The sequence below is a fragment of the Coregonus clupeaformis genome, chromosome 14 (assembly GCF_020615455.1).
Source record: "Coregonus clupeaformis isolate EN_2021a chromosome 14, ASM2061545v1, whole genome shotgun sequence".
In the NCBI taxonomy this organism is placed as follows: Eukaryota; Metazoa; Chordata; class Actinopteri; order Salmoniformes; family Salmonidae; genus Coregonus; species Coregonus clupeaformis.
Window position 1 is genome coordinate 21,920,905 of NC_059205.1, and position 14,501 is coordinate 21,935,405.

Consider the following 14,501-nt stretch of genomic DNA (forward strand, 5'->3'; position numbering starts at 1 on the left):
CCCTGTTTTTTTCTACATCAACCTTTAGTGAAGCACTTAGTACATCATAGACATTAAAGGGTTGAAATGAAAAGAAAGTATGCGAGTCTGTTAGTGTATTATTCTCTACAATCTGTTCTGAGGTGACTAAAGGTATGTAAATGTATGCACTCACTAACTGTAAGTGGCTCTGGATAAGAGCGTCTGCTAAATGACTAAAATCTCAAATGTAAAATGTAAAGGCATCCCTCCAGTGGGATGAGATTAATTTCCTGAGACTATTATTTCAAACAGTTGGCCAGCTGAAGACAAATGTTTATTAAAAACATCACAAATTTCAATTTTGTCTAGAATGGGCCCCGAGGCTGTCAAAACCTGCTGGAGCAATGAGGGGGTGGAGTTTTGTTTAAAAGATTTGACCACTTTCCAGAAAGTCAACATTTTCATTTTCTGGAATTTCTCAGACAATTAATGTGTAAACCAAGGATTACTCTGTTGCACATGTTTATCTGCAACAGAGTTATACAGGGAAATAAATATATTAAGGGCCTGATCCGAGTCAGTGATAGTTGACACAATATCCCAGTCACTCAACCCCAGCTCAGGCAACATCTTTTGCTAATTAAAATTCCCAAAATGTCTCTTTGTAATAATGTGTGAGTGAGATTTAAGGAAGATTAACATCTCTCATACAGGCAACCAACAATGGTCACTGAACTCATTGGCAAATATCCCATTGGCTGTAAATTTATGAGGGGCATTTGTTGGAATAATATCTAAAATAGTCGATTTTTCCAGGTGTTTAAAGTTGGGGCGAGTTGGTTTAGGTATCAGCTGTGTTAGATTTAGCTCAGTACAAATATCTTTCAGCCCATTAGATACTGGCATCAACCATTCTAGATTAAGATCACCCACTATCACCCTCGAGGTCCGGTGAGCCGAGTCCAAGGCAAAATCCGAGGCAGAATCCCCCTGGATAGGAGTCAGGATAGTGGGACGATGGCACTGGAACCTCCGAAGCCAGGAGGGCAAAGCTGTTCGAAAACTGGATTTGGGTCGGGCTTTTCAACGCCAAAGAACCCTCACTCACCACAGGCCGCTTCTCTCCATTTGGCCTATCTGTTTGCTAAGAGGAGCCACTTCTTCTCTATAGTCATAGCAACAGAATCTGTGTCGCAGAGATAACGATTTATAGGCACAGTAAAAAAAGACGAGACAATAGCTGATGTATTGAACCGGACCTATACAGGCCGTTGGTAAATACACCCAAAACACCCAAATAAAATGAAACAAATATACTCTAGCCTTTTAAAAGTAACTTTCTGCAACAAACAATTCACTCTAAACAATTTGTGTACCTGCTCTCCTTCCAGTCAAAGAATACACTTTTTAGTCCATTTCTTTAGATGAGGTGCGGCGGTGAACAGCAATTCAAGTCTTTCCACAGATTTTCAATGGGATTTAAGTCTGGGATTTGGCTGGGCCACTCAATGACTTTCACATTCTTATTCTGAAGCCATTCCAGTGTTGCTTTGGCTGTATGCTTGGGGTCATTGTCCTGTTAAAACGTAAATCTTTGCCCCAGTCTAAGGTTGTTTGTGCTCTGAAGCAGGTGTCATCAAGGATTTGACTGTATATGGCTAGATTCATTGTTCCCTCTATCCTTACCAGTCTCTCAGTCCCTGCAGCTGAAAAGCTAACCCATAGCATGGTAATGCCACCACCATGCTTCATGGTAGGGATGGTGTTAGACGGGTGACGAGCTGTGCCTGGTTTTCTCCAGACATAGCGCCTTGCATTCAGGCCAAATAGTTAAATTTTTGTCTCATCAGACAACATAATCTTTTGCCTTATGCTCTGTCTTTCATGTGCCTTTTTGCAAACTCCAGTTGTTCTGTCATGTGCCTTTGTCTCAGGAGTGGTTTTCGTCTGGCCACTGTCCCATAAAGCCCAGATTGATGAAGTGCTGTAGAGATTGTTCTCCCATCTTAGTCATCTCAAGTTGTATATGGTGAGAAAGATCTCGGTTCCCAATGCAAAAACCCTGTGCTACCCAGGAGCACGAGTATAGGACATCACAAGGCTACTTCCGACTGTTCTATGACAGATACCGGGAGCTGACGCTGTCATAGTCCATGTGGGGTCAAACGACATAAGGAGGGCTAGCTCGGAACATCTGAAAATAATTTCAGGTCCAGTACCATCGTTGGGCAGTGGGTGTGAAAGATTCAGCAGACTACTGGCATTACACATCTGGCTAAAATACTACTGTAGCTCTGCTGGAATCACTTTTATAGATAACTTTGACACCTTTGACACCTTCTGGAAACGGAAGATACTATACAGGAATGAGTCCATCCAAGTCATCTTGTCACCTGGACTCACCTGTCCACGTATTTCAAGGCTGCATTGAAACAATGACTTATCAATGACTCAAGACCAGCTCAGTTAATCCCTACCATTGTGACAATGAGTCGTCATAATGCTGCATCAAATGTACATTATCCTAGGGGAGTTGGCAGACACAATGTAAGTATCTTAATTTATGTCCCCCTATAACATCTACCGAAAATACAGAAATGCCAACGGGGGCGTAATTGCGGTCTATATTCAGAACCACATTCCTGTAAAGCTTAGAGACGATCTCATGTTAAATATTGTTGAAGTAATATGGCTACAGGTTCATCTGCCTCACCTAAAGCCCATTCTCGTGGGAAGCTGCTATAGACCACCAAGTGTTAACAGTCAGTATCTGGATAATATGTGTGAAATGCTTGCTATATTTTCTGGGTGATTTAAATATTGACTGGCTCTCATCAAGCTGCCCATTCAAGAAAAAACGTCAAACTGTAACCAGTGCCTGGAACCTGGTTCAGGTTGTCAGTCAACCTACCAGGGTATTTACAAACAGCACATGTATTGATCACAACTTTACTAAAGCTGCAGAAATTTGCTTTAAAGCAGTATCCAAATCCACAGGATGTAGTGATCACAATATAGTATCTATATCTAGGAAAACCAAAGTTCCAAAGGCTGGACCTAATATAGTGTATAAGAGGTCATACAATACGTTTTGTAGTGATCCATATGTTGATGATGTAAACAATATTTGCTGGTCTGTGGTGTGTAATGAGGAGAAACCAGAACGCTGCACATGACACATTTATGAAATTGCTTATTCCAGTTACTAATAAGAACGCACCCATTAAGAAAACGACTGTAAAAACTGTTAAATCCCCTTGGATTGATGAGGAATTAAAAAATTGTATGGTTGAGAGGAATGAGGCAATAGGTATGGCAAATAAGTCTGGCAGTTCAAATAATTGGCAAACATACTGCAAATTTAAGAAATCATGTGACTAAACTAAATGAAAATAAACTATACTATGAAAAAAAAATGATATAAAGAATGATAGTAATAATCTTTGAGCACCTTAAATGAAATGTTGGGAAAAAAGGCAAACTCGGCTCCATCATTCATTGAATCAGATGGCTCATTCATCACAAAACCCACTGACATTGACAACCACTTTAATGACTTCTTCATTGGCAAGATAAGCAAACTTTGATATGACATGCCAGCAACAAATGCTGACACTACACATCCAAGTATATCTGACCAAATTATTACATTTACATTTTTTTTTTACATTTTAGTCATTTAGCAGACGCTCTTATCCAGAGCGACTTACAGGAGCAATTAGGGTTAAGTGCCTTGCTCAAGGGCACATTAACGTCATTTAGCAGACGCTCTTAGCCAGAGCGACTCACAAATTGGTGCGTTCACCCTATAGCCAGTGGGATAACCACTTTACAATTGGGGGGGGTAGAAGGATTCCTTTATCCTATCCCAGGTATTCCTTAAGGAGGTGGGGTTTCAAATGTCTCCGGAAGGTGGTGAGTGACTCCGCTGTCCTGGCGTCGTGAGGGAGCTTGTTCCACCATTGGGGTGCCAGGGCAGCGAACAGTTTTGACTGGGCTGAGCGGGAACTATGCTTCCGCAGAGGAAGGGGAGCCAGCAGGCCAGAGCTGGATGAGCGCAATGCCCTCGTTTGGGTGTAGGGACTGATCAGAGCCTGAAGGTACAGAGGTGCCGTTCCCCTCACTGCTCCATAGGCAAGCACCATGGTCTTGTAGCGGATGCGAGCTTCAACTGGAAGCCAGTGGAGTGTGCGGAGGAGGGGGTGACGTGAGAGAACTTGGGAAGGTTGAACACCAGACGGGCTGCGGCATTCTGGATGAGTTGTAGGGGTTTAATGGCACAGGCAGGGAGGCCAGCCAACAGCGAGTTGCAGTAGTCCAGACGGGAGATGACAAGTGCCTGGATTAGGACCTGTGCCGCTTCCTGTGTAAGGCAGGGTCGTACTCTCCGAATGTTGTAGAGCATGAACCTGCAGGAGCGGGTCACCGCCTTGATGTTGGCGGAGAACGACAGGGTGTTGTCCAGGGTCACGCCTAGGCTCTTCGCACTCTGGGAGGAGGACACAGCGGAGTTGTCAACCGTGATGGCGAGATCATGGAACGGGCAGTCCTTCCCCGGGAGGAAGAGCAGCTCCGTCTTGCCAGGGTTCAGCTTGAGGTGGTGATCCGTCATCCATACTGATATGTCTGCCAGACATGCAGAGATGCGATTCGCCACCTGGTTATCAGAAGGGGGAAAGGAGAAGATTAGTTGTGTATCAATGATAGGAGAGACCATGTGAGGATATGACAGAGCCAAGTGACTTGGTGTATAGGGAGAAAAGGAGAGGGCCTAGAACTGAGCCTTGGGGGACACCAGTGGTGAGAGCACGTGGTGCGGAGACAGCTTCTCGCCACGCCACTTGGTAGGAGCGACCGGTCAGGTAGGACGCAATCCAGGAGTGAGCCGCGCCGGAGATGCCCAGCTCGGAGAGGGTGGAGAGGAGGATCTGATGGTTCACAGTGTCAAAGGCAGCAGACAGGTCTAGAAGGACAAGAGCAGAGGAGAGAGAGTTAGCTTTAGCAGTGCGGAGAGTCTCCGTGACACAGAGAAGAGCAGTCTCAGTTGAATGACCAGTCCTGAAACCTGATTGGTTTGGATCAATAAGGTCATTCTGAGAGAGATAGCAAGAGAGTTGGCTAAAGACGGCACGCTCAATAGTTTTGGAAAGAAAAGAAAGAAGGGATACTGGTCTGTAGTTGTTGACATCAGTGGGGGTCGAGTGTTGGTTTTTTGAGAAGGGGAGCAACTCTCGCTCTCTTGAAGACGGAAGGGACATGGCCAGCGGTCAAGGATGAGTTGATCAGCGAGGTGAGGTAGGGGAGAAGGTCACCGGAGATGGTCTGGAGAAGGGAGGAGGGGATGGGGTCAAGCGGGCAGGTTGTTGGGCGGCCTGCAGTCACAAGTCGCAGGATTTTATCTGGAGAGAGAGGGGAGAAAGAAGTCAAAGCATAGGGTAGGGCAGTGTGAGCAGGACCAGCAGTGTCATTAGACTTAACAAACGAGGATCGGATGTCGTCAACCTTCTTTTCAAAGTGGTTGACGGAAGTCATCCACAGAGAGAGGAGGAGGGGGGAGGATTCAGGAGGGAGGAAAATGTGGCAAAGAGCTTCCTAGGGTTAGAGGCAGATGCTTGGAATTTAGAGTGGTAGAAGGTGGCCTTAGCAGCAGAAACAGATGAAGAAAATGTAGAGAGGAGGGAGGAAAAGATGCCAGGTCGGCAGGGGAGTTTAGTTTTCTTCCATTTCCGCTCCGCTGCCCGGAGCTCTGTTCTGTGAGCTCGCAGTGAGTCATCAAGCCACGGAGCTGGAGGGGAGGACCGAGCCGGCCGGGAGGATAGGGGACACAGAGAGTCAAAGGATGCAGAAAGGGAGGAGAGGAGGGTTGAGGAGGCAGAATCAGGAGATTGGAGGGAGAAGGATTGAGCAGAGGGAAGAGATGATAGGATGGAAGAGGAGAGAGTAGTGGGAGAGAGAGAGCGAAGGTTGCGGCGGCGCATTACCATCTGTGTAGGGGCAGAGTGAGTAGTGTGGGAGGAGAGCGAGAGAGAAAAGGAAACAAAGTAGTGGTCGGAGACATGGAGGGGAGTTGCAGTGAGATTAGTAGAGGAGCAGCATCTAGTGAAGATGAGGTCAAGCGTATTGCCTGCCTTGTGAGTAGGGGGGACGGTGAGAGGGTGAGGTCAAAAGAGGAGAGGAGTGGAAAGAAGGAGGCAGAGAGAAATGAGTCAAATGTGGACATAGGGAGGTTGAAATCCCCCAAAACTGTGAGGGGTGAGCCATCCTCAGGAAAGGAACTTATCAAGGCATCAAGCTCATTGATGAACTCTCCAAGGGAACCTGGAGGGCGATAGATGACAAGGATATTAAGCTTAAATGGGCTAGTGACTGTGACAGCATGGAATTCAAATGAGGAGATAGACAGATGGGTTAGGGGGAAAAATTGAGAATGTCCACTTGGGAGAGATGAGGATTCCTGTACCACCACCCCTCTGACCAGATGCTCTCGGGGTATGCGAGAACACATGGTCAGACGAGGAGAGAGCAGTAGGAGTAGCAGTGTTTTCAGTGGTGATCCATGTTTCCGTCAGCGCCAGGAAGTCGAGGGACTGGAGGTTGGCATAGGCTGGGATGAAGTCAGCTTTGTTGGCAGCAGAACGGCAGTTCCAGAGGCTGCCTGCGACCTGGAACTCCAGGTGAGGGGTGCGTGCAGGGACCACCAGGTTAGAGAGGCAGCAGCCGCGCGGTGTGGTGCGTTTGTGTAGCCTGTGCAGAGAGGGAGAGAACAGGGATAGGCAGAGGCATAGTTGACAGGCTGTAGCAAATGGCTACAAAAATGCAGAGGAGATCGGAATGAAATGAGCTAAGCATCTGGGAGAGGAGAGAGCAGGGCCTTCCTCACCAAAAACTTCTACCTCAGAAACTAAAATTGTTTCACTGAACCACCCGAACAAAAACTCTCCCAACTTCCACCTTTAGAAATCAGAATTGTTGTGAACCACAGCGGTTCAATGTTTAAAGGAATAGACTCAACCCACTTTATTCAGCTAGCTAACTATGACACCATAGCTAACTAGCATGCTAGCATCCAATAACACACAGTTTAACACACAGTTTAGCACCAACACTTGGTCACAACAAACCACCAATAGTGTGTTAACTAGCTAACTAGCATGCTAGCATCCAGTAACACACAGTTTAGCACAAACACTTGGTCACAACAAACCACCAATAGTGTGATAACACACTAAACAGATCATTCGTGTCTGTGTCAAGTTCCTTTCATGACGCAGCAATGATTCAACGTTGGCTAGCTAGGACAAGTATATTGTATTTAGCTACTACAGTACAGTTAGCTGGTCGTGTTGGGTAGCTAGCAATGGCCACTGTGTTGACTTTGTTTGAAGAACGGCTAGCTAGCTAGCTTCGTGCTACACCCGGCACACAATGGCTACTGTGTTGACTCTGACTCTGTTCGAAAAACGGCTAGTTAGCTCGCTCGTGCTACAGCCGGCACGGCCGAAGACACTGCCAACCTGCAGTAGCTACCCACAACAACCCGCGATACCTAGCTATGACGCCGTAGCTAACTAGCAAGCTAGCATCCATTAACACACAATTTAGCACCAATACTTGGTTACAACAAACTGCCAAGAGTGTGTTAGCACACTAAACCTGCAGTAACTACCCACAACAACCCACGATACCTAGCTATGACGCCGTAGCTAACTAGCAAGCTAGCATCCATTAACACACAATTTAGCACCAATACTTGGTTACAACAAACTGCCAAGAGTGTGTTAGCACACTAAACAGATAATTCATGTCCGTGTCTAGTTCCTTTCATAACGCATAACGCAGCAAAAATTAAACGTTGGGTAGCAGCACATTAACATTGGAAACAGCTCTCCACCGTTGCTAATCGTTACCAGTAGCTACCCGCTAGCTAGCTAGCCTCGTGCTTCGATACTAACCTACAATTACCTACGGAAACCTACAATAACAACAATACTAACCTATAATAAATACAATACCTAACTACAACTAACTACCTACCTACGATCTAATACATGGTTAAGCTTTACTCAACACCATATGAGAAGCTTACCTCCTGCTTACCTCCTGTACACAATTTTCCACCACCATGCTACAGTGGCTAATGCTAGCCCCGGTCCACGGTAATGTTTTTAAACTATCAGACCGGGGTGAAAAAACAGACAAAATTATGAAAGTCAACAATTCCGTAAAGTCAGTTTGGAAGAGGTGAAACAATTATTGTTGTCTATCAACAATGACAAGCCACCGGGGTCTGACTATCTGGATGGAAAATTACTGAGGATAATAGTGGACAATATTGCCACTACTATTTGCCACATATTCAATTTAAGCCTACTGGAAAATGTCTGCCCTCAGGCCTGGAGGGAAGCTAAAGTAATTCCGCTACCCAAGAATAGTAAAGCCCCCTTTACTGACTCAAATAGCCAAACAATCAGCCTGTTACCAACCCTTAGTAAACTTCTGGAAAAAATTGTGTTTGACCAGGTGCAATGCTATTTCACAGTAAACAAACTGACAACAGACTTTCAGCACGCTTATAGGGAAGGACACTCAACAAGCACAGTACTTAGACAAATTACTGATGATTTGCTGAGAGTAATTGATGATAAAATGATTGTGGGGGCTGTCTTGTTAGACTTACATTTACATTTACATTTTAGTCATTTAGCAGACGCTCTTATCCAGAGTGACTTACAGGAGCAATTAGGGTTAAGTGCCTTGCTCAAGGGCACATTTACGTCATTTAGCAGACGCTCTTATCCAGAGCGACTCACAAATTGGTGCATTCTCCCTATAGCCAGTGGGATAACCACTTTACAATTATTATTTTTTTTGGGGGGGGGGTAGAAGGATTACTTTATCCTATCCCAGGTATTCCTTAAAGAGGTGGGGTTTCAAATGTCTCCGGAAGGTGGTGAGTGACTCCGCTGTCCTGGCGTCGTGAGGGAGCTTGTTCCACCATTGGGGTGCCAGAGCAGCGAACAGTTTTGACTGGGCTGAGCGGGAACTATGCTTCCGCAGAGGAAGTGGAGCCAGCAGGCCAGAGGTGGATGAACGCAATGCCCTCGTTTGGGTGTAGGGACTGATCAGAGCCCGAAGGTACAGAGGTGCCGTTCCCCTCACTGCTCCATAGGCAAGCACCATGGTCTTGTAGCGGATGCGAGCTTCAACTGGAAGCCAGTGGAGTGTGCGGAGGAGGGGGGTGACGTGAGAGAACTTGGGAAGGTTGAACACCAGACGGGCTGCGACGTTCTGGATGAGTTGTAGGGGTTTAATGGCACAGGCAGGGAGGCCAGCCAACAGCGAGTTGCAGTAATCCAGACGGGAGATGACAAGTGCCTGGATTAGGACCTGTGCCGCTTCCTGTGTAAGGCAGGGTCGTACTCTCCGAATGTTGTAGAGCATGAACCTGCAGGATCGGGTCACCGCCTTGATGTTAGCGGAGAACGACAGGGTGTTGTCCAGGGTCACGCCAAGGCTCTTCGCACTCTGGGAGGAGGACACAACGGAGTTGTCAACCGTGATGGCGAGATCATGGAACGGGCAGTCCTTCCCCGGGAGGAAGAGCAGCTCCGTCTTGCCAGGGTTCAGCTTGAGGTGGTGATCCGTCATCCATACTGATATGTCTGCCAGACATGCAGAGATGCGATTCGCCACCTGGTTATCAGAAGGGGGAAAGGAGAAGATTAGTTGTGTATCGTCAGCGTAGCAATGATAGGAGAGGCCATGTGCAGCTTTTGACATTGTCGATCATAGTCTGCTGCTGGAAAAACTTGTGTTATGGCTTTACACCCCCTGCTATAATGTGGATAAAGAGTTACCTGTCTAACAGAACACAGAAGTTGTTCTTTAATAGAAGCCTCTCAAACGTAATCCAGGTAGAATCAGGAATTCCCCAGGGTAGCTGTTTAGGCCCCTTACTTCTTTCAATCTTTACTAACGACATGCCACTGGCATTGAGTAATGGCAGTGTGTCTCTGTATGCAGATGACTCAACACTATACACGTCTGCTACTACAGCAACTGAAATAACTGCAACATGTAACAAACAGCTGCAGTTAGTTTCGGAATGTGTAACAAGGAATAAGTCAGTCCTAAATATTTCAAAAACTAAAAGCATTGTATTTGGGACAAATCATTCTCTAAACCCTAAACCTCAACTACATCTCGTAATGAATAATGTGGAAATTGAGCAAGTTGAGGTGACTAAACTGCTTGGAGTAACCCTGGATTGTAAACTGTCACTGTCAAAACATATTGATGCAACAATAGCTAAAATGGGGAGAAGTCTGTCCATAATAAAGCGCTGCTCTGCCTTGTTAACAACACTATCAACAAGGCAGGCCATACAGGCCCGGGTTTTGTTGCACCTAGACTACGGTTCAGTAGTGTGGTCAAGTGCCATAAAGAGTTGGTAAAATTGCAGTTAGCTCCGAACAGGGCAGCAGGGCTGGCCCTTAAAAGTACATGGAGAGCTAACATTAATGATATGCATGTCAATCTCTCATGGCTCAAAGTGGAAGAGAGATTGACTTCATCACTACTTGTATTTGTGAGAGGTATTGACATGTTAAAAGCACCGAGCTGTCTGTTTAAAATGTTAGCACACAGCTCGGACACCCATGCATACCCCACAAGACATGCCACCAGAGGCCTCTTCACAGTCCCCAAGTCCAGAATATACTATGGGAGGCGCACAGTACTACATAGAGCCATGACTACATGGAACTCTATTCCACATCAGGTAACTGATGCAAGCAGTAGAATCAGATTTAAAAAACAGGTAAAAATACACCTTATGGAACAACAGGGACTGTGAAGAGACACACATTGTGATATTGTTGTTTGGTGGTATTAAACATGTTGTATTGTTGATATGTAGTCATGTAATAATGTTATATGATGTACTGTTTTATCTTTTGTTTTATATGTAATGTAATGCTTTAATATTTTTGGACCCCAGGAAGAGTAGCTGCTGCCTTGGCAGCAGCTAATGTATTTTAATCAATTTTAGAATAAGGCTGTAAAGTAACAAAATGTGGAAAAGTCAAGTGGTCTGAGTACTTTCCGAATGCACTGTATATACACAGAAAATTGTCCAGTGTTACCTACACTGTAACTTATTTTTACGGTGACTTACTGGTTACTGTAAAACAAAAATAAAAAACAAAAAAGTTCGGTATGTTGCTGTAAATTCCAAATAAACTTTGTTTTAAGACGTGCTTTTTTACAATAACGCACTGTTAAACCATCTTTTTTTTTTACACTGGATTCCAATACACCAATTCCAACCCGTTGCAAGCCAGCATAATGTGACTTGCAGGCCTGATGTGGCCTATAAACCATGAATTTCAGGTCACTGTAAAACTAGGCCCTCAAAATAAGGCCTCATGAAATACGTTTTGTATTGTGTTAAATAATTTAAAAGATGCACTATGCAGAAATTGTTCCACCATTTCCTGGTTGCTAAAATTCTAATAGTTTGCCTAATTTCAGATTGTGACAAAACAAGTAATTATAGTGTAGAGAATCATTGTACCATCTAAACCTCTGTGAAATATATTTTCCATAACCAAAAAATTGCATTTTTAGCTGTTTGAAGCTGGTGTACAAAAATGAAAGTAAAGGACTTAAGAACGGGAAGCATAGAAATAGCGTGCATAGAACAAATCTACCGCTTCTTAGACTTGCTTTCAATACGAATAACACACATTTCTAAGTGAATTTAGTCGGGTCGCCCAAAATGGCAAAGCACTCTGGGAAATATGCAAATAAGTATTTACACTAAGCAGTGTGTTAATTTAAGACTGAAAAGTGTGGACCCGTATAGACACTGGACCAGTGTTAAATGTAACACTGTCAGTGTTGATTTAACACTGAAAGATTTGCTGTGTAGAGAACAATGGAACGAGAGTGGCCTAAACTGCATTTTAGGTTGAGCCATGTCTTACACGCCTAAAGTTTGTTATGGAATTAAACAAAGGTGTGAAGTACATTCAGGCGAACAGACAAAATCTCACACAGACTGATACACACACCCCCAGGGGTGCTGATTTTCTCAACAATGTTGTGATGTCCTCTACAGTTGTGATGTTTTATATATTTTGCATAAAAATCACAAAGTGGTTCTGGCTGAAAGCCAGTTCTTGTTTGTAGTACACCAGAGGAAATGTTTACTCAAATCAGGCATCTCGACAACAAACTAAATCTCAGCTGAAAAACCACAACTCAAAAGTGATACCTTGAATAAAAGTATGGCTATTATAGTTCTAATGAATACCACTGGAGGAGGTCATTTTACAGAGGCATTTGGGCATGTGCCTTGCTGAACTTGTCAGTAACGTGTTTCTTTCACTCACTCCCCTCTCCCTTCCTCCTGGCATCCCTTCCTCTCACAGTTGCTCCTGGATAGCCGAGCCAGTGTGGAGGGGGCCCTGCAGGATGGAGAAGATAACTACACTGAGACCCCGCTGCAGCTGGCCTCTGCTGCAGGTACTTGTTGTGTATAATAGGAATACTCCATTGATAGTGTGTGGAGATTTATTTTTATTTAACCTCTATTTTGACAGGGAAGTTATACTCTAAAAACCTGTTTTTGCTATGTCATTATGGGGAATTGTGTGTAGATTGAGGGAAAAAAACGATTTAATACATTTTACTGTAGCTTCTGAACCTGAGCCTTTGGCTCTACCTGACCCTTGAGAAAACAGGCCCATGCCATATGTTGCCATGGTAACTGTTGGACAACGCGGTCATCGAGCACAAATCCATAGAAATAGTAATGATTGCCTAATGAAACAATGTCAACGTGATACTGCCCAGAAAAGCATAATGAAGACTAATCAGATGCATTTTAAATTTTTTGTTGATGTGTATTCTAGACAATACATCAGGGGTTCATAATAACTCATTCCATTCTGCATTCAATTCTTACTCATTCTCTTTTAGCCATTTGGGCCTATTAACCCTTGAAATCAGCATACACAGAAATGTCAGTGAATATGGAAAATAATTGTAAATGATTCATGCATCACTCCAGCCATTGTGTGAATAGAATATTTGGGTAAAGATGGAGCCCATAGACATGGGCGCCTGGTTCCTGTCTCCTAAGCAACTTTGCAATATTATTATTATTATTATTATTATTATTATTATTATTATTATTGAATTATTACATACAGTCGGAAATAACTTTTGGATATTAGAGCGACGCTAAATCACCAGCATTTCGAACAGAAATACGACTTTCCTGAATTGGATCTTTTGTTCGTACCCCCCAAGGTGATTCCACTTATCCCCGAGGCTGCTCCAAGACGTCGCCGGCAGAGGTATTCAGAGTGGACTTTTAGTCCAACTCAGGAGGCATGCATCCACAGCTTCTGAGTATATTACTCGCTGATGTTCAGTCCCTGGACAATAAAGTAGACGAGATTAGGGCCAGGATCTCCTTCCAGAGAGACATCAGGGACTGTAACATACTCTGTTTCACGGAATCATGGCTCTCTCCGGATATACTGTCCCCATCCATACAGCCAGCTGGGTTCTCAGTACATCACGCAGCTAGGAATAAAGAACTCTCCGGGAAAAAGAAAGGCTGATGTGTACGTTTCCTGATTAATTACTCATGTTGTGATTGTGGTAACGTACAGGAACTCAAGTCCTTTTGTTCACCCGACCTAGAATACCTCATCATCAAATGCAGACCGCATTACCATCCGAGAGAATTCTCTTCGGTCATCGTCACAGCCGTGTAAAGTCCCCCTCAAGCCGATACCACGATGGCTCTCAAGGAAGTAGACTGGATTTTGTGCAAACTGGAAACCACATATCCTGAGGCCGCATTTATTGTAGCTGGGTACTTTAATAAAGTAAGTTTGAGGAAAATGCTACCGAAGTTTGACCAACATTGCCTGTGCTACTCACGCATCAAAAACTGTTCACCATTGTTTCCGGGACGGCTACAAGGACCTCCGTCACCCTCCCTTCGGCAAATCAGATCACGCCTCCATTCTGCTCCTCCCTTCCTAAAGGCAGAAACTCAAACATGAAGTACGCATGGTAAGGACTGTTCGAAGCTGGTCTGACAAATCGGAATCCATGATTCAAGATTGTTTTGATCACACAGACTGGTATATGTTCTGGTTGCCTCTGAGAATAACATATACGTAAACGTATACATTGACACGGTGACCGAGTTCATTAGTAGGTGTATAGGGGATGTTGCTCCCACCGTGACGATTGAAATCGATCTAATCCAAAAACCGTGGATAGGTGGCAGCATTAGCACAAAACTGAAAGCGCAAACCACCACATTTAACCACGGCATTTAACCACGGCAAGGTGACTGGGAATATGGTTGACTAAAAACAGTCCAGTTATGCCCTCCGTAAGGCAATCAACAGGCAAAACATCAGCACAGAGACAATGTGGAGTCACAATTCAACGGCTCAGACACGAGACATCTGTGGCAGGGACTCCAGTCAATCACGGATTATAAAGGGAAA

The 14,501-nt window shown here is 44.5% G+C and overlaps 1 protein-coding gene across 1 annotated transcript in view; it reads left to right on the forward strand.

Moving 5' to 3' along the window:
- The window catches only part of LOC121581360 (ankyrin repeat and BTB/POZ domain-containing protein BTBD11-A), a 301,845-nt gene that overhangs the window by 225,294 nt on the left and 62,050 nt on the right, over positions 1-14,501 (forward strand). Inside the window, exon 7 of the mRNA XM_045224749.1 lies at positions 12,396-12,489. Within this exon, the coding sequence (XP_045080684.1) occupies positions 12,396-12,489 (94 nt within the window). The remainder of the gene's footprint in view (positions 1-12,395; positions 12,490-14,501) is intronic.